Source organism: Rattus norvegicus, chromosome 7 (genome assembly GCF_036323735.1).
Source record: "Rattus norvegicus strain BN/NHsdMcwi chromosome 7, GRCr8, whole genome shotgun sequence".
Lineage (NCBI taxonomy): Eukaryota > Metazoa > Chordata > Mammalia > Rodentia > Muridae > Rattus > Rattus norvegicus.
The window spans coordinates 122,447,527-122,472,028 of NC_086025.1; the positions used below are offsets into that span (position 1 = coordinate 122,447,527).

General features: G+C 49.6%; 1 protein-coding gene across 10 annotated transcripts in view; it reads left to right on the forward strand.

Annotated features, from left to right (window-relative positions):
- The first annotated feature begins 796 nt into the window (after positions 1-796).
- The window catches only part of Shank3 (SH3 and multiple ankyrin repeat domains 3), a 70,301-nt gene continuing 46,595 nt past the window's right edge, over positions 797-24,502 (forward strand). For 9 of the 10 annotated variants that reach the window (XR_010053036.1, XM_063264179.1, XM_039079820.2 and 6 more), the window contains exons 1-11: positions 805-964; positions 2,129-2,787; positions 3,084-3,287; positions 4,318-4,389; positions 5,983-6,091; positions 6,166-6,317; positions 6,402-6,569; positions 6,663-6,779; positions 7,177-7,254; positions 8,251-8,317; positions 23,688-23,958. Coding sequence is in view for 9 of the 10 variants with exons in the window: in XM_063264179.1 (XP_063120249.1) it covers positions 2,500-2,787; positions 3,084-3,287; positions 4,318-4,389; positions 5,983-6,091; positions 6,166-6,317; positions 6,402-6,569; positions 6,663-6,779; positions 7,177-7,254; positions 8,251-8,317; positions 23,688-23,958 (1,526 nt within the window). In the remaining variant the exon portion in view is untranslated. 10 annotated transcript variants of the gene reach the window in all.

The following is a 24,502-nucleotide window of genomic DNA, read 5'->3' on the forward strand; positions in this document are numbered from 1 at the left end:
CGGAGGAGTAAGGAGGAACCTGGAATTATTCTCAATAAAATAATGGCTAGAACACCTCTATCCCATGAATCCACTCTCTGGGAACCTATCAGGAAGACACCATGTTTAAGTGTTTCTGGGCATTGCTACTGTTTTGGTTTAGCGGGAAGCAGGCTGGGGTACTGTGAGAGTCACCAAGTGTGGGCCAGGCATTGTGCAGGCCTCAGGCTTGATGTCACCCTGGGAGTGAGAAGGTTAGTCTGCAGGTAGCTGGTTAACAAAATGTGAGACTTTCTCCCCAAAAGCTTGGCAACAAAGGTCACAGGTAATTAGATTCACTCAGCAAGGGAGTTGTCAGGGGAGGCTAATGCGGTTTCCCCAGGTCCAGTTTGGGATAGTGAGCCTGAAAGGGTAAGACCCAGGGCTCTGGGTCCATTCAGGTCAAGGACATGTTTACAGAGTGCCGGATGCTGGCCCCCTCCCTGACTGGGGACATGGGATTCCTTCATTCCTGCCTTGTCACTGGTGAATTCTGGCCATCATTTTCCACCAGCCAGCAGCTAGTTTAGGGGAAAGGGAGGCTGGAAATAAAGTTGGGAGGAAGTTTTGATGGGAGGGATTGGGTTTAGCCAGAGGGAATTGGGGGCGTGGGTCAAGGCGGAGAGGAAAGAGGCAAGGGAGGAAGATGTTAGAGACTTCAGGGTCAGGAAGCAGGGTTTCCTCTCTGGGCTGGAACACAGGAAACCCGGCCCTGAGCTTCCCAAGGTGCTTCCTGGAGATAAGGGCGACTCCTTCCTCTCCTGCCCCTCTTACATCCTGCCCTAGCCCCTAGGGTACCCTAAGTCCCACCACTCAAGTCACACCTTGGGAGGGGCTTGGAGGTCAGAGCTTACTGGGGCTTCACTCCCCAAGCACGGAGGGGCCCACCCAGGCTTGAGGGTAGCAGGGAACGGACGCACAGACGCTGGAGACTTAGCTCTGTCGGGTAAGCGGTTCTTTTTGTTTAGGGAGAAGGCTGTTCCTCAAGGGGTAGTGATGTAGGAGTGAGCCAGGTGGTCCACGGAGGACAATGCTGTGTGATTGCGATTGGTCAGAGAGCCCTACATGGAGTCATGAAACATTTTGGGAAGGTGATGGATCCGTGAGGGATTGCAGGCTGTTCTGGGGGGGGGGGGGAGTCTAACCAATCACTGTTCTGTGTGGGTTGAGGGCATTTCTAAGGTGACCCAGGTGGTCAGGGGGTGGGATCCGGGGAGGCTCTATTGTGTATAGGACCAGGGCAGTCCAGGGTTATTCCTGGGATGCTCAGGAATAGCCAGTTTTGTGGGCGATCCAGGGTTGCTCACGGAAAGGGTAGGAGAGGCTGGGGCTGAGGGGATGCTTTCTGCCACTGGCAGAGTTCCCGGCCAGGCTGCTCCGCAAAAGCTGTCCAGTGTGTGCCGCCAGCGATGAGTGGCTCTCTGGGGCCTAGGGGGTGAGGTGTTAAGTCTAGGTATGCGGGAGAGTGCGGTGGAAGGCCGGAGTAGACCCTACTGAGAGTAGGGCAATTCATCCATTCAGGGGCTGCACCTTTTCTCAGCCGTGGCAGCTGGGCCCCCGTGCGTTGGGCATTTCCGAGGCAGCGCCGGGCTAAGGCTGGCACGCCACGCGGGCGGCGCCTGAGTTGGTTCACTCGCAGCGCTCCCCTCCCCGCCCACTCGTCACCCCCTCCCGCGTTGCCACGACAACGTGTGAAACTAAAATTCAGTTCCCCGTCGCAGGTGGAGACTAGTGGCGCCCCCTCCCCTAAGCCTTTCCTCGTAGGTCGCGCCCCCAGCCTGCTGTCGCTAAGGTGACGGGGAGGGGGCGACCAGCTGCAGGGTTGGGCTAGCCAAGGTGCGGGAGGCCACAGAGTCCGAACAGGCTCCCCAAACTCGGTTGCGGTGGGGGCCGAGAGGAACACCCTGGGCGCGGTTAGAAGGGTTGGTTTGGGGGGTCGCTTCCGTGGACTGCAGGCCCTGCTCGCGCCTGGGGTCTGCAGCCTTCCGACTCCCACCCAGCACGGTGCCCGGGTGACCCCACCACATCCTTGGGGTCTGGAGTGGGGTCGGCAGATTAGGGAGATTTCTACCCCGGGACACCAATTTTCCTGCTTGTCTCTCCCTCTCAGTCGGCCTGTGGGTCCTCTTGCCCCGACGCGTCCCCACCCAGCTCCAGAACCCTCCGTCACCCTAGTACGGTGGTCTGCGACGCTCGCCTGCAGCGGAAGCGCGGCGTGCCATCCCCCCCCCCCGCTGTGTCAGCCACTCCCCCTCGACAGCCAACCCCCCCTCCCCGGCGCGGGCCCCCGGCCCCCGCCCTCTGCACCACACGCCCACGCCGCCCCGACCCCGCGGGGGACCCCATTTTCCCGGCCGCGGGCTTCCCATCCCCGCCTCCGGCGCGGCCCCCTCCCCGCCTCCGCTCCGCTCCGGGCTCGGGCCCCCTCCCCCCGCCGCCCCCGCCCCCGGGGAAGGCAGGCGCCGCTCGAAGCCGGGGCCGATGCAGCTAAACCGTGCCGCCGTCGCCGCCGCCGCTGCGCCTGCGGAGCCCCCGGAGCCGCTGTCCCCCGCGCTGGCCCCGGCCCCGGCCCCCCCCGGCCCCCTCCCGCGTAGCGCGGTCGGCGGGACTCTGGCGGGGGGTCAGGGGGGGCCAGGGCGCCGCGCGGAGTCCCCGTGCGCTCCTCTCTCCGCCGGGAACAGTCAGGGCCCCGGCGCTAGCACCGGGATGGACGGCCCCGGGGCCAGCGCCGTGGTCGTGCGCGTCGGCATCCCGGACCTGCAACAAACGGTGAGCCTTCGCGATCTCGCCGTACCCCTGTGTGGCCCGCTAGCAGTGACCCCCGCCGGGCGCGCCCTGCGCTAGGACCCCCGGCCGTGGCCACTCGCCCCTCCCCCGCCGCCTCCGCGGGACCCTCCCCATCACCGGGGCGGGGCCCTGGAAGCTCAGCCCCGGGGCGGGGCCTCGGCCTCCAGCGCGGTGGCGCGGGGTCCCTGCTCTCGCTCCCCAACTAGCCCTCCAAAGCGGGGCCCGGGGCGCGGTGCCCTGCGCCCGCAGGTCCGGGCTCACGACTCGCTCCGCTGCAGAAGTGCCTGCGTCTGGATCCAACCGCGCCCGTGTGGGCCGCCAAGCAGCGTGTGCTCTGCGCCCTCAACCACAGCCTTCAGGACGCGCTCAACTACGGGCTATTCCAGCCTCCCTCCCGGGGTCGCGCCGGCAAGTTCCTGGATGAAGAGCGGCTCTTACAGGACTACCCGCCTAACCTGGACACGCCCCTGCCCTATCTGGAGGTGCTGGGCAGACCAGGGTGGGGGTGGAATGGAGCGCACAGGGTGTGTGATCTTTGAGCTCCGTGGCTGGAGCAGTGAAGGGCAGGCCGGGAGGAGTTGGCGACAGGAGCGGTGGGGGGCTGTGTGCAGCCTGAGCAGTGTGCTGAGAGACCGAGGTGGGTACACCGAGTGCAGTGGGTAGGGTGAAGTGCGAGCTGCATGTGTTACCACAGTGGTGTGCTGCAGCTTAAGCCTGGAGAGCGGGTAGTGTAGAGAGCGCTTGCGGCAAGCAATATGGACAGCACACAATGAGCACATGCAGCACACGCACTCGGGGCACATGGTGTGAGCAGTCTGAGCACCGGAGGGAGAAGTGTGTGTGTGTGAGAGAGAGAGCGTGCGCGCGCTAAGGGTCTCGTGGCGTGAACGAGCAGTGTTATTTGGGTACACATGTGTCTCTTGCCTCTCACTCCCAAGTCTTCTGAGGTTAGCCCAAAATATTAACACCATTTATGACATATAGAGGTGATTGGAGTGACATTCCATAGGAATGGAGACTGAGTCCTAATAGGAAGGTCTTTGTGTGTGTGTGTGTGTGTGTGTGTGTGTGTGTGTGTGTGTTTGTGTTTGTGCAGCAAGGTCAAAGTTGGTCTGACCCTCATGGGTAGCACCAGGAATTGGGTTATTTCTCCTTGGAGTGGAAGTGTGTAGGAAGAGAAGCTTAGTTTCAGATCTTGGGAGAGCACTAGAGCTTTCCAGGTCCTGGCGGAGGACACGAGGCAGACAGGCAGGCTATAGGCCTGCCAGGCTGTGAATTGGCCAAGTACTTCTCTGGACCACACATCGTTTCTGTGTGGTAGGGGGTCGTCAGTGGCTGTCGGCTCTTGTCTGTCCACTCTGTAAGTGTGCGTCCGGGACTTGTATGGCTGTGCTGCAGCGACGGTGTGGGCAGGAGGGAGGTGAGCAGTGAGCAGCCACGAGGTGGTGGCCACCGCTTGCTCACATGGGCCTGTGTGGGTGCCTTCTCTCCACCTTTTCTTTATCCGAGCAGTTTCGATACAAGCGGAGAGTTTATGCCCAGAACCTCATAGATGACAAGCAGTTTGCAAAGCTGCACACAAAGGTAAAGAGACAGTCCCTGGGGTGGGGGAGGACTCCCCAAGACCACTGCCCCCATCCTGGCTTGGTCTAGCCTGCTTTCCCTGAAGTGGGTTTCAGGACCTGATCTGGAGCCAGGCATAGACTCTATGCCCACAGCTGGTCCAGTGATAGGTTGCTGTTTAATCAGAGTTTGGCTGGGATGGGGTGAGAGCCTTGTTAGAAGCTGAGGGGCGGGGAAGGGAAGCGAATAAGTATTCAGTGTGTTTGGCTCTGAGGGCAAGAGTTTGAATGCTTAATGTTCCCTAGTACAAAGGACACACAATTAGGCATCTCATTAGTTCTCTTCCAGGTGGGATTTGCTACACATTTACAGGTGAGGCAGAGAGGTTGAGTCACCTGCTGTGAAGCTGGCCCAGATCTATCTGACTAGGGAGGCTCTGTTGCCTGGGTACATAACTTGTTCTGGAACCTACTCCCTGTAGACCTGACTCCATTCGATTTTTTTGAGGGGGGTACTAAACTCCTCCTCTTGGTGTCCAGGGGGCAAGGTGGGTGTCATAGCCCCTTTCCAAGTCCCCCAGTTCCTTGAGCCAATGGGAATTTGTTCAGGGGACACTTCCTTGACGATCTTTGAAGTTTAGGGGAAGGTTTTTATGACTCTATGGTCCCAGATCCTCAGGCTTCTGTGGCAGACTTTTATGTTGCCCCAGGACAGGTGACAGTCAGTGGTCATGACTCTATGCTGGGTAGAGACCATGTCAGAGAGGTCTCTGTCTCCCTCCACTGGCCCTTGTGTGACCCCGTCACCCTGGGTTCTCCAGCACTTTTCTCAGGTGCCCCTAAGACACGAGAACTACTTGCTTTATTTTTCAGAGAGTCATTTGGTTTTAGGATGGATCTGAACTTCTAACTGCCGCCCTGTCCCGTGGCTTGCCTGGGTTCAGCTATCCTTACACTCTCTCTGTTACCTCGGGACTGGCTAAGGTCTTCCTAGAGGATTTGCATAGTTTTTCTTCTATGGTTTCATCACCCTGACCCCTGATGCTGGTCCACAAGGCACCCTTTTTTGTCTGTGGTACATGCTGCTTGTAGATGCCTGGGCTGGGACACCTTGCCCTGTGTGGGTGGCATCTGTGCCACCAGACGAAGCCAGTGAAGCTTTGTCTGGGGAAGGAATAGAAAGACAAAGTCATGTCGTGGGTGTGCTAGGGGTCTACCATCGAATGTAGGAGGACCCCATAAAGTGGGCCGGAGGAATGAGACAGGAGTTGTTAGGATCTGACACTGGCCGGAATGGCCTCACTGCTCTTTTAGGCTGAGGGAAGGGTCTTTGTTGGGGTCTGTGACTAGGGTGACCAGTTTGGGATGAGAGTGACCAGGCTCAGGATGATAGCAGTTGTGGGTTTGCAGAAAAAGGCTTTGAAAGCACATGGGTCCAGCCAAGCTAGAATGAGTTCTGGATTTGAGGATGAGCAAGGTGGGTGACAGGTTAGACCTGTCGGGGTCGGGGACAGTGTTTGCCTTACAGGTGGTCTGGAGCTTACTGGAGGAAGGGGGTGATGGTAAGATGACCCTAGCTGTGGCACCCAGCTGACTGGGATGGCTGTTGTTCTAGGCAAACCTGAAGAAGTTCATGGACTATGTCCAGCTACACAGCACAGACAAGGTGGCCCGCCTGCTGGACAAGGGGCTGGACCCCAATTTCCATGACCCTGACTCAGGAGGTGAGGAGAAGAACAGGGAGGGCCTGTATTATTGACTGGCTGGGGCCCTAACCTTTATTTATGTCCAAACCCAGAGTGCCCTCTGAGCCTTGCAGCACAGTTGGACAACGCCACTGACCTCCTGAAGGTTCTTCGCAATGGCGGTGCTCATCTGGACTTCCGAACCCGAGATGGGCTAACCGCTGTCCACTGCGCCACCCGACAGCGGAATGCGGGAGCATTGACGGTTAGTGAGGGCAGGACCCCGGTCTGGAGGGACTCAATGCAGAAAGCTGGGCTTGGCATGGATTCTGAGGTGCCTTACCCTCAGACCCTGCTGGACCTGGGGGCTTCACCTGACTACAAGGACAGCCGCGGCCTGACGCCCCTGTACCATAGTGCCCTAGGGGGCGGGGATGCCCTCTGCTGTGAGCTGCTTCTCCATGATCACGCACAGTTGGGGACCACTGACGAGAATGGCTGGCAGGAGATCCATCAGGTGAGCAGGGTGGGGGACCTAGGTTGGGTCCAGGCTGTATGCAGGTGGCCCTGGCCTCTGTCTGGGATGCTTCAATACCTCTCTTCTCCTCAGGCCTGTCGCTTTGGGCATGTACAGCACTTGGAGCACCTGCTGTTCTATGGGGCCAACATGGGTGCCCAGAACGCCTCGGGAAACACAGCCTTGCACATCTGTGCCCTCTATAACCAGGTATGTCTTGAGTCTCACCCCTCTGTGGTAAAGCGTGACTCTGTGTGTGGATGTGCCTGCACACAGGTGACTGTACGTCCCAACTTGTATGGGATGCGTGTACTCCATGTGCATGTTCTGTGTCCAGTCTGAGTAGAGGTCACTGGGTGGCCTACTCAGAACACATCTGTTCTCTGAACGCACATGTGTCAATAGATCCCCATGTATGTTCTTAGAAACTAGCTCTCAGATGAGAGCTACCTACCCTGGGTATGCACTGAAGACACTTGAGTACATGTGTGTGTGTGTGAAGCCTAGGTATGCACTGGAGGGCTTGTGTACACCGCATGTCCCTGCTATGGCCTAGCCCTCCCTTTCCTGCTGCCCAGTGTGACTGATGGCTGCTGCCCCCCAACAGGAGAGCTGTGCCCGCGTCCTGCTTTTCCGTGGTGCCAACAAGGACGTCCGCAATTACAACAGCCAGACAGCCTTCCAGGTACAGGCTGAGCCGGGAGGTTGCTTTTGAGTCCCCATTGTCACTTGACTCTGAACCTTGACTCTTCTTCAGAGGGCAAAAAGGGAGTGCTCACTCTCAAGACTGCCATGGAAGGTGGAGCTGTGAGTGGGCTAGCGTGGTGCCCAGAATTTGAGGGAATGTTTGGTGCTTCCTTCTATCCTCCTACCATGGAAAAATATCACATGACTCCAGAACCCTGGGAAAGTTAAATGGAGAAGACAGAAAGACAGTCGTGGTGGGCCTGATTCCCCAGAAGCAGGCAGGGGTTCAGGAAACAAAGTTGAGATGGCTGTGATCTCTACTACACATGATTTGACCCAGGTTATATTTCTGAGTGGTTTGTCTGCTAGGCTGGTTGGCACTGGCTAACCAGGTAGCTATCATCTCTGTGGCCTGGAGTTTTGGAGGAGCTGAAGGTGTCGTGGAGATTTATGGACCATGAGAGCAGCAGGAAGGGAGGTGTCTGTTATTCTTAGTTGGAGCAGAGGCCCCGAGAATGTCAGAAAGACAAGCTGCTTTGGCCATGTCTGGGAGTGTGAGGCAGAGGAGGAAGGTTTGAGCACACCCAGAAGTAGACTTGTCAGGCCTATTCTATGGCCGGGTTTGGAGGACACAAGAAGAATGAGGGCTGAAAGCTATGGGGCCGTGACTGAGATAGGAATTGTGGCTGCATATAGGAGCAGATTAAACGTTCTACCAGTGTGAGCAGATCTGTTCATGCTTTAACTTTAAGCCTCATGTCCCAGAAGCACCCCAGGACTTAGGCAGATGACGGTAGTGGGCCAGCCCTACCCGGCATCCTTGTCTCTTGTCTGTAGGAAGTGATGTCCCTGGAGACATCGATGGCTGACTTGAGAGGAGAGTGGCTTTGGGAGGAAATGCCTCACGGAGGATCCCAGTAGGAGCTGATGGGATGAGGGTGGGCTATCTGGGTTGCTGAGTCACCTTGACCTCTTGTCTTCACCTTTCTCCCAGGTGGCCATTATTGCAGGGAACTTTGAGCTTGCCGAGGTAATCAAGACCCACAAAGACTCGGATGTCGGTGAGTTCTGCCCTCCTCACAGATCCTTCCTCGACGTGCTGTGCTTGTCATAGGCAGTGGTGGTGTAACAGGGCCCCATACAGTTGTCACGTAGTGACCTCTGCTGACACTGGGCATTCTGAGATGAAAAAGGGCTTGTGTGGACTGAACAGAATTCTAGGGCTGGGCCTAGAGCACCAGGTCTCGGCTCTGGGCTGGGATAGCACAGGGTAGCAGTTAGATCATGGCTTGTGTGTCCCAATAAGTGTTAGGAAGGATCTTCTGGGACCACAGGGTGGTAGAGCTCCCTCCAGCCTGGAACATGACTGGGTTTAGCTTCCCATGGCTTTCTATGTGATGAGATCCCATGAACATCCCGAAGAGAAAAAAAAATCATAGTGAGGATGAAAACTGAAGTGGGAATAGGTTTGTGGCTGGTGACTTGGCCAACAGGTTTGAGCTCCCAGGAGGCAGTGCTTAAAACAGACTTGGCATATGTGTAACTCCTAGCAGGAAGGGCAGTGCATGTATAGCTTTAGCTCCAAGATAGGCAGAAGGGTCCAGTCTATGCTTGTGTGTGTGTGTGTGTGTGTGTGTGTGTGTGTGTGAGAGAGAGAGAGAGAGAGAGAGAGAGTGTGTGTGTGAGAGAGAGAAAGAGTGAGAGAGTGTGTGTGTGTGTGTAAGAGAGAGAGAGAGAATGAGAGTATGAGAGAGAGAGTGTGTGTGTGTGTGTGAGGGAGTGTGTCTGTGTGTGAGAGAGAGAGAGTGTGTGTGTGTATGTGTGTGAGAGAGAAAGAGTGTGTGTGTTTGTGTGTGTGTTTGTGTGTGTGTGTTTGTGTGTGTGTTTGTGTGTGTGTTTGTGTGTGTGTTTGTGTGTGTGTTTGTGTGTGTGTTTGTGTGTGTGTGTGTGTGTGTGTGTGTGTGTGAGAGAGAGAGAGAGAGAGAGAGAGAGAGAGAGAGAGCACACTCGAGTGTGATAATTCTGGAGCCAAGCTGGTTCACACACTGGGTACAGGTGACTAAGTGTGCAGGCTACTGTGGGCCCCTCCTCCAGTAAAGGGTCACTGTCTAGCTTCAGCAAAGCCTTATAGCCGTAGGGATCTCTTAATGTTCTGGTAGGCTTTTCTGTCTGTGACTCTTTCTGGAACACAGAGCCCCAGGCTTCCCTTTCTTCTGTGAGTATTACTTGAAGTGTCCCCATTTTTTTTTTTGTTTCAATTTTCAGTGACATTGGGCAGCAAAAGGCTGGGGCTGGCATTAAGCTTTGAATATTCCTCCATTCTCTGTCAGTCTGGCCTGGAGGTTCATTTTTGGATGGGGTTAAGATTAAGGTCAGTTTCATGTTTAGGGCTCTTCCTTGAGCTGCTCTCTGCTAATAAGGCTCAGTTATGAGCCCCCTGACCCTTGCAAGGTGGGGCTGTCATGATGGTTGAACTGAACATGGGTGGCTTCCCCAAGAGAGCTAAGTGACTTCATCTGGGTACAAAGCTGGGCCCAGGTTCAAAGAGTGTGGCATAGTTCTGGGTTGATATAGGGGCAAGAGATGGGTACAGTTTGATTGGGGCTGACAGTATTAGAGACGGTGTTTGCTAGGCCCACCGTGCTTGTGGATACTTGGGGTCTTGTTTTACCTGATTGTCTAGTCTTGAGAGAACTGTTAACAGCTGTGGCGCCCCACCATGCCACAGGTGAAATATAATCTTAAGAATTATCGAGTCTTCTTTCACCTATAGCATTTCTCCTACAGCATTTGATTCTGGAAGTGAATGAACGAATTCTAGGAAGTAGCCTATTCGTAACTAGTTTTTCAAGGGATGGAGAGCTTGTATAGTGTCTAACATGAGGGGTGGAAATATTTCTCTACCCTTCATCCTAGGATTCTGGGGGTCCCTAGCTTAAGCTCACTGCCTGTTCTACCCAAGTGTGCTGACTCAGTTGGGGTTAGGCACATCATGGCTGAGTAGAGTGGGCGTGTGTGTCATCTGGTCCTGATGTAGGTATCTGCTCTCGTTGCCATACGCCATCACACATTTTGATGTCACAAGCCTGGCCTTGTTGGGTTTCTACTGTTGAGGTAAAACACCATGATCAGAAGCAACTTGGGAAGGAAAGGGTTTATTTCAGCTTACAGTCCATCACGAAGGGAAGTCAGGGTAGGAACTGAAGGCAGGAACCGGGAGGCAGGGACTGAAGCAGAGGCCATGGAGGGGTTCTGCTTCCTGGTTTGCTCCTCATGGCTTGTTCAGCTTGCTTTCTTATATGATCCAGAACTGCCTGCCCAGGGGTGGCACCACCCATAATGGGCTGGGCCTGCCTACATCAATCAATCAATAATCAATCAATCAATCAATCATCATCATCATCATCATCATCATCGATCCACAGACTTGCCTGTAGGCCAATCTGATGGGGGCATTTTCTCAATGGAAGTTTCTTCTTCCTAGATGACCCTGGCTTGTGTAAAGTTGTGAACAGAACTAGACAACATCTAACCAGTTGTCCCTGTGTAGGATGATTTGCTTTGAACTTTCTTATCTCAGTTTACCTGCCAATACCATTTTGTGAAGTTGATTATTGGGCCTCTTTACAGGGAGGGAGACCAAATTTCAGAGGGTTAATGACAAAACCCGTCCTTAGACGTGGGGACTCAGGTCTGTCATCTGCACATACTCACTCCAAGGACATTTCCTAAGTGACAGTGTGAGATACCATGTCTCTCTCTGGCCTTTGGGCAGAAGCCCGCACATGGAGAGCCATGTGGAACGCTCTGCCTATCCATCCTCTGCTTCCCTCCTCAGGGCAGTGTATGGTAGGCACTGATGTCACGTCCTGTGTCTCGGCACTTCTCTTTAGGGACCAACAGACCTTCAGTGGGACTCGGCCCTGTCAGTGGCTTTCTCTGCTTCCTGTTTCTGTCACTGGACTATCTTCTTTCAGGCACTCGCCTGTGCCCATGAAAACACTCTATGTATGTACTGATGTTCTCATGGGCCGTTTATCTCATTTTCAGTAAGTGCCCCTGGAAATGCGCCTCCTGTGGTGAGGTCACCTGGAGAGCTTGTTCAGGGTGGGTTCTGAGTCTGGGCCTGGATGGGACCTGCATTTCTTTCTTTCTTTTTTTTTTTATGCTTTGAATTATTACGTTTTATTTCTTTATCCCTGTGTAAATGAGTACATGGCCCACAGGACCACTGTGGACATCAGAGGATAGCTGGTGGGAGTCAGTTCTCTCCCTCTACCGTGCGGGAACCTGCATTTCTATACTGGTCATGAGCTCAAGGTGAAGCTTGCTCTGCCGATCCTACCTCTTCTTTTTATAGACGAAGCTGACGGGTCGTGCAGGCCCAAGCCTGCCCACAGTGTGGTTTTCATCTTTCAATTAAGGTGAAATGTTCCTTACCTGAAACTGCCTACTTTTATTAACAGTCCAGGGCCATTCTTTACGTTTATGGTCTTGTATGCCAGGTTGGTTGGATCCCAAAATATTTTCATCGCTCCAGAGAATGTCGCAGACATGTTAGCCATTTTTCCGAGTTGCCCTCTTCGGCTGACCAGTCAGCTGAGAACACAGTTTCTCTTCACCATTATTGCTGTTCCATATCAACGGGATTATAAGACGACTCTCTGAGTTTGGCTTCTTTTACTCCTTCGCCTTTCTGAGCCTCACCCGTCTTGTAAGATCATATCACTTCACTCTAACTTAAGGCTAGAAAAATATTCTATTGTCTTTATGCATGGTATTTGGCTTATCCATTTATTTGTGGGTGGATATATAGGTTGTTTCTATTTTAAAACATATCAGGTGTATGTGTGTGTTCTCACATGCACATGCCTGCTTGACTGTATGTGCACCACATGCATATGCATACAGAGGCCCTTGGGGGCCAGAAGAGGGCATTTGATTCCCTGGAACTAGAGATACAGCTGGTTGTGAGCCCCCCAATTGGGTACTGGGAATCGAACCTATGTCCTTTTGCAAGAGGAGCATCTGCATATGAGTACACTGCAGCTGTCTTCAGACACACAAGAAGAGGGCATCGGATCCCTTTACTGATGGTTGTGAGCCATCATGTGGTTGCTGGGATTTGAACTCAGGACCTCTGGAAGAGCAGTCAGTGCTCTTAACTCTCCATGCCTTTTTTTGTTTTGAGGCCGGGTTTCTGTGCAGTCCTGGCTGTACTGTAACTAGCTCTGTAAACCAAGGCTGGCCTCAAACTTACAGCTACCTTTCTCTCCTCTCTCTCTCTCTCTCTCTCTCTCTCTCTCTCTCTCTCTCTCTCTCAAAGATTTATTCATTTCATGTATATGAATACACCGTAGCTATCTTCAGAAGGCATCGAATCCCATTACAGATGGTTGTGAGCCATCATGTGTTTGCTGGGATTTGAACTCAGGACCTCTGGAAGAGCAGTCAGTGCTCTTAACCACTGAGTCCTCTCTCTACCTACCTTTGTCTCTTAAGTGGGACACCACCGCTGGGCTGAGCTAGGTCTACCCTCTTAACGGCTGGGCCATCTCTCCAGCTGGTTCCTATTTGCTGATATGTGAATATTGCTACCACCAGCACAAACATGTTTGTTCACGTATTTATGTAATACGTGTTTACACTTCTTTCTTTTGGTTCTGTCCCAAGGAATGGAATTGCTAGGTGATATGACAGCTTTGAGGAACTTCCAAACTCTTTCCCACCAAACTTCTATCATCTGTGCATGAGCTTCTAACTTCTTAACTTCTTTACCTCCTGGTTCCTGAAGCCTGTCTGGTGCTTATTTCTTTCTTTTTTTTTAATTGCAGTTATTCTGTCGGATGTGGCGTGGTATTTGATGGTGGCTTTGTGGTTTCCTAGTGTGCAGTGATGTTAAGCTTATTGACGTGAGTTCGTTGTTCATGTGTGTGTCTTTGGAGAAAAGTGAAGGCGTTTCCTAACTTACAGATCACTTTGCTTATTGTTGGGCTATAAGGATTCTTTATGGATTTTGAATATACAAAGAATGTAGGGCCAGCAAGATGGCTTAGTGGTTAAAGGAGCTTGCTGCCAAACCTGACAACTAGATCAATCCCTGGGGAACCCACACGGTGGAAGGACTTTCACACGTGAGCCATGGAACATGTATGTGCTCATATGTATACATGCACAAGTAAATAGATGTAACAAATTTAAAATATATGTGACGATGATGATGACAGTGACAATGACGATGATGATGATAATATAAGGATTCGCTGTAGCCCAGGCTGGCATCAAACTCTTGAGAGTTCTTCTGCCTCAGCCTCTGAGAATAGGGGCTACAGGAAAGAGTTCCTGTACACTCCCCTGTTTTCTTGCCCAGATTCATTTTGAATTCTGGTCTCAGGTGATCTTCCTACCTCGGTCTCTTGAGCAGTAAGGACCATAGGCACTTATCTTCATAGACACGAAACCCATTTGTTTTTGTTGTTATTGAAAATACTTTTTAATTGCTCATGCTTTTGATGCTGTAGCAAAGAGCCCATTGCTGAATATAAGGTCGCGTAACATATCGTCGACGTAAGAGAAATGTATGCATTCTCAAGTTTTTAAAGTATTTATTATTTTATATGTATGTGTATTTTGTCCACACGCACAGATATGTGCGTGCCTGGTCTGGTGGGTCCCTTGGAACTGGATTTACAGACAGCTGTGAGCTACAATGTGGGTGCTGGGAATTGAACCTGGGTCCTATAGAGGAGCAGCTGGTGCTCTAAACCGTTGAGCCATAAAGAGTTTTGAGTATTCTGCTGCTCATAAGTGGAGGTTGTACTCTGTGAAGGAGCAAAAGGTCACGTATTTGTAGAGACAGACAAGAAAAGCTTTTTTGTTTGTTTGTTTTTTTGTAATTAGTTGGTGGTCTGATTGTGTGGTCTCGACTTGGCCTGTTCGGTAGGAATTTAAAGCACCAGCGCCACTCTTATTAATGGCGTTGCAATTAGATAACTTTGTAAAATTTATTATTTTTTGAGACAGGGTTTCACTATGGCTGGCCAGGAACTCACTACAGAGACCAGGCTGGCCTCAAACTCACAGAGACACTCACGTGCTGGGTTTAAAGACATGTTCCACCATGCCCGGCACTTAGAACGAGGTATCCACTTAGATCAGAATGTGGGGCATAATTGTAACCATAATGTGTCATGGGTAAGGTGTCTGGCTCAAATCATACTGTTCAGATGTTGAAGGTTTTTTTAATTTTTGGTGCAAGCATACTGTAGATGACTGTGGAGGCACATTTGAGACCCTAGAAAGAACATAGGAAAGAACGGGGGAATTTGATGAGCGTCAGGCAGGTACCCAAGAATAGAGTATGTCCTTAGCAGAGGGTTCTACCAACCAAAATAATATGCACATTTTTTTTTTTGGAGCCAGGGTCTCTCTACATCCTGGAACCCACTATGTAGACCAATCTGGCCTCCAATTTACAGAGATCCACCTGCCTCTGCTTTCGAGCGCTGGGCTTAAAGGTGTGCGCCACCATGTCTGGCTCAAGATACTGTTCCCATAGGATTAAAGCATAGCAGAGGCAAATCATCAGAGCAAACAAGATCAGCCAGCGTCCAGAAAGGAGTTAGCCAAGATTTCTGGAGCTGAACTCAAAGCATGTTTCCTGGCTGGCATCTTGAATGCCCGCATTTCTGGCAGCGTGGAGATGGCTGGCCTCCCCTGGTGGCCAGCACTTGGGAGTTATCCTCTGGAACAGCATCAACGCGTCTGGAGCTTGGAGTTTCAGGAACAGAGCAGTTCCTGTTATTAGTGAGTCTACGTTGGAAAGTGTGTGTGTGTGTGTGTGTGTGTGTGTGTGTGTGTGAGAGAGAGAGAGAGAGAGAGAGAGAGAGAGAGAGAGAATGAATGCAGATGGAGGAGTATGGAAAGCCACTCTCCAGGTCAGTCTATAGGTCATAAGTCGTCGTAATGACATTCCAAAAATGGTTAGCAGGTCTCAGCACAGCGTACTGTAGTTTTTCTCTGAAGCATAATCTTCTTCTCTGTCGCCACACCATTCTCTCGAACCTTCGTCTATTCATACACATTTAGTAGGAGAGGCTTAGAACGTAGTGAAACTGGTAGGCCCCCTGCCCAGCTGTGCCGAGCTCTGAATAAGGCAGTCACCGTAGAGCACACCTATAATCCCAGCCCTCAGGAGGAGACAGAGGATCAGGAAGTTCAAAGTCATCCTCATGAATTTGAGGCCAGCCTGGGCTACATGGGACTATCTCCCAGCAACAACGATAACAACACAAAACCCATTTGGTAAGGAAATAGTTAATCACGTAGGCTCTTCTTAAGTTTGTTTTGCTGAAATGCTTGAGGAGGAACCTCGGTTTGGACTTTTAACCAAACCTCAGACTTTCTCTGCAGTAATTAGCTGTTTTCTTCAGGTCTTTCAAATGCCTCCAGGTTTCTGGAGGAAGCCTGGCAGGAAGTGAGGTTTTACTCGCAGTAAGGCTTGGAAAAGCTCTTGCAGGTTGGCATGCTATGCAGATTCTCAAATCACATCCTAACCAAAGCCTTGGTGGTGGGATCAGTAGTACTCTATTAAAAACCAGAAGTTTCTCACTGAACCACGTGATAAAAATGTCCACCATTAGCTTTTCCAGTGCTGGAGGATCAGCTGGGGAAAAGGAGTAAATACTTCAGTTTTCTAATTTCCAAAAAGTAACCAATAGGCCACAGATAGTCTAAAGGACAAGGGGAGTATATTTCCTTAGATCTAAAACTTTAAAATGAAATTAAAAAAACCCCTCAATTACACATGCAATCATTCACCTCAACTTCTTTTCTTAAAAGAACTTTATTTAAAAAGTTGAGAAGGGGGCTGGAGAGATGGCTCAGCGGTTAAGAGCACTGACTGGTCTTCCAGAGGTCCTGAGTTCATTTCCCGGCAACCACATGGTGGCTCACAACCGTCTGTAATGGGGATCTGATGCCCTCTTCTGGTGTGCTTGACTGGAGAAAGCAACAGTTACTCACATAAAATAAATAAATAAATTTAAAAAAAAAGTTGAAGACGGTCATTGGCGGCACACGCCTTTAATCCCAGCGTTCGGGAGGCAGAGGCTGGCAAATCTCTGAGAGTACCAGGTTAGCCCGGTCTACAGAGCCCCAGGACAGCCAGGGCTATTCAGATCGAATGGAACTGAACCAAACAGAACGGAACTGAACCAACCAACCCAACCAAACACAAAAAAGTTAAAAAAGAAAAATCACAGACTCAAATGAATTGGACTCAGACACACTGAGATAACTCACCTGTTTTCCCATCTGTGTTATTACTTCTTTTTCTGCTTGTTTATTATTTTGAGACAGAGTCTCATTCTGCATCCTAGAAGGCCGGGGCCGAACCTTCTCCTGAAGACCGGTCTTGTATTTATGGGGCTCCTCTTACCTTAGCTTCAGGTGCCAGGATTACAGGAGTGCACCATCCTGCCAGGCCCTTGCCCTAAGTCTTGTTTTGTTTGCACTTGGTTAGCAGTCTCCCCAAACCACCAGGTATTTCTCCTTCCACCTCCTCCTCTTCTCTTTTTTTCCTCTTTTCTCTTTCTTCTTCCTTCCCACCCCCTCATTTACTTTCCATTTGCCCTTCTCCCCTCTTCCTGCCCCCACATCTCTCTTTTCAGTGTTTCTAGATTGCCCAGGCTGGCCCTGGACTCCTGGGTTCACGACGTCCTCTGGACTCAGCCTCCAATCTGCTTGTGAACACATACCACGGTTCCTGGCTTCCATTTCCTCATCACAGTTCTGGAAATTCTTATTCAAGCTAATGGCATAATCTTAAAGTTACCAGAGACCTGCATTCCCCAGCACTTGTCTAAGTGCAACAATCTCTTGGAAGGAGAGATAATCTCGGGCTGTAGCTCGCTGCACACACCTTTAGAGAAGAACAAGAATAACAGTATACTTGCCAGGGCGGAAGGCAGCCATGGTTGAGATCTGATGGTGAGGTCGACAGACAAGCGATTGGGTTACCTCTTAGGGCTTACAGGATTTTTATCACAACCAGACTTGTGACTGAAGAGCTTATATCAAGACAGTCCAAACGTCTAGGAGTTCCGTACAATTTTATCAGGAAAGTATGTGAAAATATAGCCTAAAATTTGGTACCTGGAGGTTGTGTGCCTGTGTTGCTAGTACTCTGGAGGCTAAGGCAGGATAATGATAAGTTTGGAGCCAACTTGGGCTACATAGGAATTTCCTATCCTTACCTCCAGCCTCCACCCCAAAAGGAGGTTTAGTATTACTCATGTGACAATGTTTTCAAACAATCTAATCCGTCAAACAGGCTGAATTCATTTACTATCTCTTAATAGCACAGGGACCTTTCTGGATTGTCCCAAAGCTAGTTTAGGTTTAAAAACAAATCTAGGAGTCAGGCATGGTGTCCTAGGGCTTTAATCCCAGTACTTGAGAGGCAGAGGCCAGCAGATCTCTGTGAGTTCTTGGTCTGCCTGGGCTACACAGTGAGACTGTCTCAAGACACACAAACACACAAACAGCCCACACCAAACAAACAAAAACAAACAAAAACAAACAACAAACAAACCACCCACCAAACCCCAAATTACCTAGTGCACTCTGAAATCAGTCACCTAATTTTTCTTTTGTCCTTAGGTCTGGCTGACCAATAGCATGGGTGGGAAACACACTAGGATTGGTTTTCCATAGATGTCTAGCTTTTTCTAATTCATATGTAGCCTATGTGTGGACCCCATGGTGGGGGGATTGTGGACATGGCTGTGATCCGCAGGGTGACAAACCCAGGTTCTATCGACATGGTTAGATTCCACATGAGCTCAGGTTGGAAGCTAAGAGAAAGGCAAAAAACTATTTTTATTTAGATGGGAATACCTCTATTTCTGAGCTCAAGAATTCGATCAAAGTCTAACAGTGGTTAAAGAGCAGTCTGAAAAGCTTGCTTTTGGGACATGCTGTAATTCTGGACGTAGAGGTAGGGAGATAAGAGACTGAAGGAAAGAAACCTGGGCCATGAAGTGAGATACACACACACACACACCCACACACACACACACACACACACACACACACACACACCTGTCCATTGAGGTATGATGTAAGACAGATAGACAGACACATACACACACAGACACATACACACAGATACACAAACATACACACACACACACACACACACACACACACACACACCGCACACACACACACCTGTCCATTGAGGTATGATGTAAGACAGACAGACAGACACATACACACACATACACACACACACACACACACACACACACACACACACCTGTCTATTGAGGTATGAAGTGAGACAGACAAACACACACTAATTGCCTATTGTCACTGAAGTGAGACAGACAGACAGACAGCCCATTGTGGTTTCCAAGCTGGTGATTTTTCTTGTTAAGATTTACCTTTTCTCTAGCAAACAGCAGGTCCTGAGAGAGAGTCCTGGGTGCTGGGTTGAAATAATGTATTATTTCCAGCCTTCCTGGAAATTTCCTACTGAGATCTTTTTATTAAAACCCAGTTAGACACCCAGAGACTCTCCACAGGACCCACGACAGTCTTTATTTCAACTTCAGAAGTCAGTATTGACTTGAGGAGCCACAGTGAGTCAAAACACTGTCAAATAAACCCAGAGAACCTCACACAAAAACGTAGAGCCCGAGAAGGTTCTGAGTGGTGACCACCAGCCTCGACAGGTGATTGCCCCGGGTTACGTGTGACTCCAGGAAGGTCTTTGTTTCTTCTTTTGCTAGATCTGATGAAAGAAAAACTTAGCATGTTTACATTTTATCCCATTCTGTAAAGGGGCAAGTATCACTCTGCCAGGAGAAGGGAGAAACTTTAAGGCATTTGTAGAAGCAAGCCAAGACATACGATTTTGATTGGTTAGAAGTTTGTTGGTGTTTTCTAACTCGTCTAATTTCTTAGTTTCAGTTCATGGTTTACATTAGATGTTGGTTTGTTCAGGTGGAGCTTAAAGCTTGAGAGCCACCGCGTTAATGGCATCAAATAATGTTTCCCCTCCCCTTGCTGCAGTCACTGAGTTTTCTTCTAAGTTTCACGGGTTCAGCTTTTACATTTAGGTCACTGAGCAGTTGTAATTTAGTTTCTGTGTGCTCCATGAGTTCACAGTCAGTTTTCATGCAGGTCTCGTTGGAGAGAAGTTTTCTTCTTTTGTTTTGCTGGTGTACAGGAACGAGCTGACTTTTGTGCACAGGTCTTGAACCAACTTTGCTGCATTTGCTTTAGTTCCCCAAATTGGTGGATTATTGGGGTTTTCTATACATAAGATTACTCTGTCTGCAAGTAGAAATGGACTTACTTCTTTTTTTTTTTTCTAATTTGGATACATTTCATTTTTTATTCTCCCCCCTCTCTCTCCCTCCCTCCCTCCCTCCCTCCCTCCCTCCCTCCCTCCCTTCCTTCCTTCCTTCCTTCCTTCCTTCCTTCCTTCCTTCCTTCCTTCCTGTTTTTCTTTCTTTGAGGTGGAGTCTCACTACATAGCCTCGGCTGGCCTCAAACTCCTGACCACGGTGACTGAAAGCACGGCTGTCCTGCCCAGCCTTATTTGGTTCTGTTGCCTAAGTGCCCTAGCTTGAACTTCTCTATGCTGAGCAGCAGCAGGGAGAACAGGCATCCTGGCACTGCTCCTTATGTTCGGAGAGAGCTTTTCGTCTTTCCCCGTCGAGTGGGATGTTAGCTGTGGGTTATAAATAAAGACCCCTTTCATGTATCGAGTTCGAGTTTCATCCCGTTAATAGTTTCCTGATGTCCTGTCACTAAAGGACGTGCGACGATAGCAGATGCTTTTTTTCTGCGTCCGCTCACCCATCGACGTTGGTTTTTCGAGGCACCACGTTGGTTGTTGACTTCTTTGGCTCTGCCCTCGGAAAGCTGTACCTAGCTTGGGTGTCGGTAAGACAGAACCAGCTAGACATTGTTTTCTCCTTTCCTGTCTCGTTGGAAGCGTTTGAGAAGGATGGGTGTTGATTCTTAAGTGTCTGTAGTAATACCATCTGTTATCACTTTTCTGTCGTTGGTAGGAAGAAGGATTGCGATTTCTCAGCTTCTTTGCCTGTTTCAGGTCTGTTTAGACTTTCCTGTTTCTTCTTCAGTCAGCTTTTGTGATTTGTCGATTTTTAGAAAGAATTCCTACCTTATCTAATTTGGTGGTAAATGACTATTCATAATATCATCTTGTATTTTTACTTCTGAAAGATTGGTTGTAATACCTTAAGCCAGCAATTCTCAATCTGTGGGTCACAACTCCTTTGGGGGGTATCGAATAATCCTTTCACAGGGGTCTTCTATCAGCATACCGGATATTTATATTATGACTCCTCTAACAGCAGTGGAATTACAGTTAATGAAATAAAAACGGAAATAATTTTACAGTTGGGGGTTCACCGCAACACGAGGAACTATACTTAGAGGCCCCAGCATTAGGAAGGCTGAGAGCCACTGCCCTAAATCATTTCTGATTTTAGCTTTCCTTTTCCATATCCTTTTTAAAAAGTCAGTCCAGCTAAAAGTGTGTTGACTTCTTGGTTTATTTTACTTTATTATTTATGTATAAGAAGATTTTGCCTGCATGTATGTCTGTGTACCCTGCCAGCAAAAGCCAGAAGGTGGCTTCTGGATTCCCTGGAGTCAAGGAGGGTGGTTAAGCTGTTTGAACTGCATCAGTTCAAATAGCGACGTTGGTTTTCCCTCTTTGTTCTACTGATACTTGACATGGGTTACGGAAGTCTTTAGCTTTATCCTTGGCATCTGGCTTGAGTATCAGTAATACCGATAAGCTTTTGTTTTCTTCTTCCCTTCGTCTCTTCGGAAGAGTTCGAGATGTGGTGGTGGAAATTGAACCCAGGTCCTCTGCAATAGCAACAAGTGCTCCTAATGTTTGACCCCCACCCCCCACCCCCAACTTGGTTTTTTTTCAACCAGGGTCCTCTCTCCAGGTAACTGGCTGTCCTGGGATTTACTTTGTAGACCAGGCTGGCCTCTAACTCACAGAGAGCCAACTGTCCCTACCTCCAGTGCTGGGATTAAAGGGTGTGCCACCATGCTTTTGTTGTTGTTGAGAAACTATTGTTAGGAAGTCCTGCCTGGTCTTGAACTTGCAGTGACCTTCCCTCTTTGTTTCCTCAGTGCTGGGATTATGGACCCATTATGCTTGGGTCTTTCTACTTTTTTTTTTTTCAATACTGGGACTGGAACTGGACACTCGGGTATGCTAGACAAGCTACCACTGAACTACATCTCTACTTTCTTACTGCTTTTTAAATGTAGGTGTTTGCTGTCAAGTGAAGTGTCCTAGATGTGTTAGTCAGGTCTAATTGTCTTCTTCCTATGACCTCGTCTATCTCCTTCGATCTTCTGTTCATTACTGGAAATGAGTATTGAGGGTTTTGGATATTACGGTGGAACTGCCTATTTCTCTTTTTTAATCAATGGTATTTGGTTTTGGATGTCTTGCTTTTATTATCTTTAGTGTATACATATATATTAATAATTGTTAACCTTGATGAATTACTGTAACAAGTCAGAAAGATGCATTATACATCAGTATCTATCTATGTATCTGTCGTGTGTGTGTGTGTGTGTGTGTGTGTGTGTGTGTGTGCATGTCTGTGTGCAGATGTGTTTGTATGCCTATCTAGTCAACTTCCAGTGGTATTCCTTCGCAGCCATCCTGAATCTTGCTTGTTGAATCATGGTTTCTCATTGGACTGGCTTGCTGACTAGATTAGGCTGGCTGACAGTCCCAGAGATCTTCTGTCTCTGCCTCCTCGGCTCTGGATAAGTGCAGGCAACGACACTGATCTTATGTGGGTGCTGGGGATATTCATGCACGTATATCAAGCACTTTACTATATTATTATATGCGCTATATCTTTCCAGGCTTACTGTTTTTCCTTTTAAAGTTTATTTAGTCTCTACTCAGTTTTTTGGTTACTATTTACATGAGTTATTATTATTGATATTCTAATTTTAGCCGGGCATAGTGTCACATGTCTCTAATGCTAGTCCTCGGGACTCAAAGGCAGACAGATCCTGTGGGTTTGAGGCCAGCCTGGTTTACCTAGTGAGTTCCAGGACAGCCAGAGCTTCATAGTAAGACCCTGTCTCAGAATTCAACAAGCAAACAAACAAAAATATTCTAATTCTCAATATATTTATGACTTTGGGTCTAAAGTGGTTCTCTTCTAAACAACATACAGTTCAATATGTTATGTGTTTTTGAAATAAAGTTTTATTGGAACATAGGTGAACCCATTTGTTTACACACTATGTGTGGCAGTTCTCACGCTACTGAGATAGAGTTTGAGACAGAGACAGGCTCTGTGGTTTGCAGAACCTGGAATTGTTACTGCCTGGTTCTTTTTAGGCTGTTTTCTGGCTCTGGTCTAGAATGCCTTTTTTAGTTTCCCAGGCTGTAATCAATAGTATATAGTTTCATATAGCAATAGTCTGATGGGATTTGTCACATGTAGCCTGCTTTATCCCGAAGCTTGAAAATTGGAAGTTCTGACAGCAGATCTGGGCATTCCAAGGCCTTAGCTGGTTGGGAAGAAGAGGAAGCTTCTATCTGTGAGGTTAGGGTGGGAGGGAGCATGGGCAGGATGTGGTCACCCAGTGGTGACTTCATTAATGTGGTTAACCGTTCTGATTTCCTGGGATTGGGGCACTTCCTAGAACGCACTTTACATTCGTTTATTCATGTGTGTATGTGTAAATTTACATATATGCAGGTAAGTGTGTGCATATGTGTGCTGAAGCCGGAGGTCAACCTTGGGTATATTTCCTCAGGAGCTACCCCAAATTGATTATGGAGACAGGGTCTCTTGGTAGGGCTTAGGGCTCATGGATTATGTTAGACGGGCTGGTCAGCGAGCCCTAGGGGATCTATCTGCCTGTCTCACATCCCCAGCACTGGGATTACAAGTGCATGACAACATTCCTGGCTTTTTACGTGGGTGGTGGGGATTGGATTCAGGTTCCTAGTTTTGCACACAAAAACACTTCAAGGACTGCACTATCTTCTGGCCCAGTATTTTAGTTTTAGAAGATCAGTTGCCCTGCACCTGATCTGCAGGCAACTGAGGGAGGCATGCTGGGAGTGGGAGACACCGTCTTCTCCAGAGAAGCACACACTAATTGGCCAGCCCTGAAGTCATCCATACAAGTAACGTTATATCTGCCCAGCCGTTCATACTCGTGCACATACGTACATGCTTGTAAGAACAAAGCAACAGAGGCCATGGATTTGAAAGAGAGCAAGGAAAGGAATACGGGATGGTTTGGAGGGAGGGAAAGGAGAAATGTAATTATAAAATCTCAAAAAAAAATCAATGAACCTCGAGTCTCACTCCTGCCCCTCTCCTCCAGTACCATTCAGGGAAACCCCCAGCTATGCAAAGCGACGACGTCTGGCTGGCCCGAGTGGCTTGGCATCCCCTCGGCCCTTACAGCGCTCAGCCAGTGATATCAACCTGAAGGGTGACCAGCCCGCAGCTTCTCCCGGGCCCACTCTCCGAAGCCTCCCTCACCAACTGCTGCTCCAGAGGCTTCAGGAGGAGAAAGACCGGGACAGGGATGGTGAGCAGGAGAACGACATCAGCGGTCCCTCAGCAGGCAGGGGCGGCCACAGCAAGATCAGGTAGGAGGGCCTGGAAAGGCTATGACAAACCTGAGCTGGAAGGCAGGGAGGAAAGGTACTACATGGTACCTGTGCGGTGATGGGCTGGGGCTGGAGGTGGAACTCCTTGACGGTTTTACTCAGGTTGATCTCTGGAAGAAGCTGGGGCTCGCTCTAAGGCTCGAAGGGCAGCCGAGGGAGCTTTAGGTAATCCACTTGTGGTTAGGACGCTCACCAAAGCATGAAAACTGGTGGTAAATTGGTTGGGAATGTCTTTCTGTTTAGGCTCAAAGCCTACAGGTGAGAGATATGGCTGCCCCCCCCCCCCTCCAGCAACACCCTCCCGCCCCCTGCCCAACCCTGTATACTAATAGTACTCTTAACCTCCCCCTTGAGTTCCGGGACGCTGAGAAATCAGGATATTTGTAGTACTGGCTTCCTTATAATCTAGAGTTGGAAAAAGAACAGAGCCTCAGTCTCTGTAGGCTTAAGGGTGGCCTCTACCAGCTGGTTCCTCTACCAGTACAGTGTAAGGCCTTTCCTTTGAGAAGCCCCCCTGGGGTAC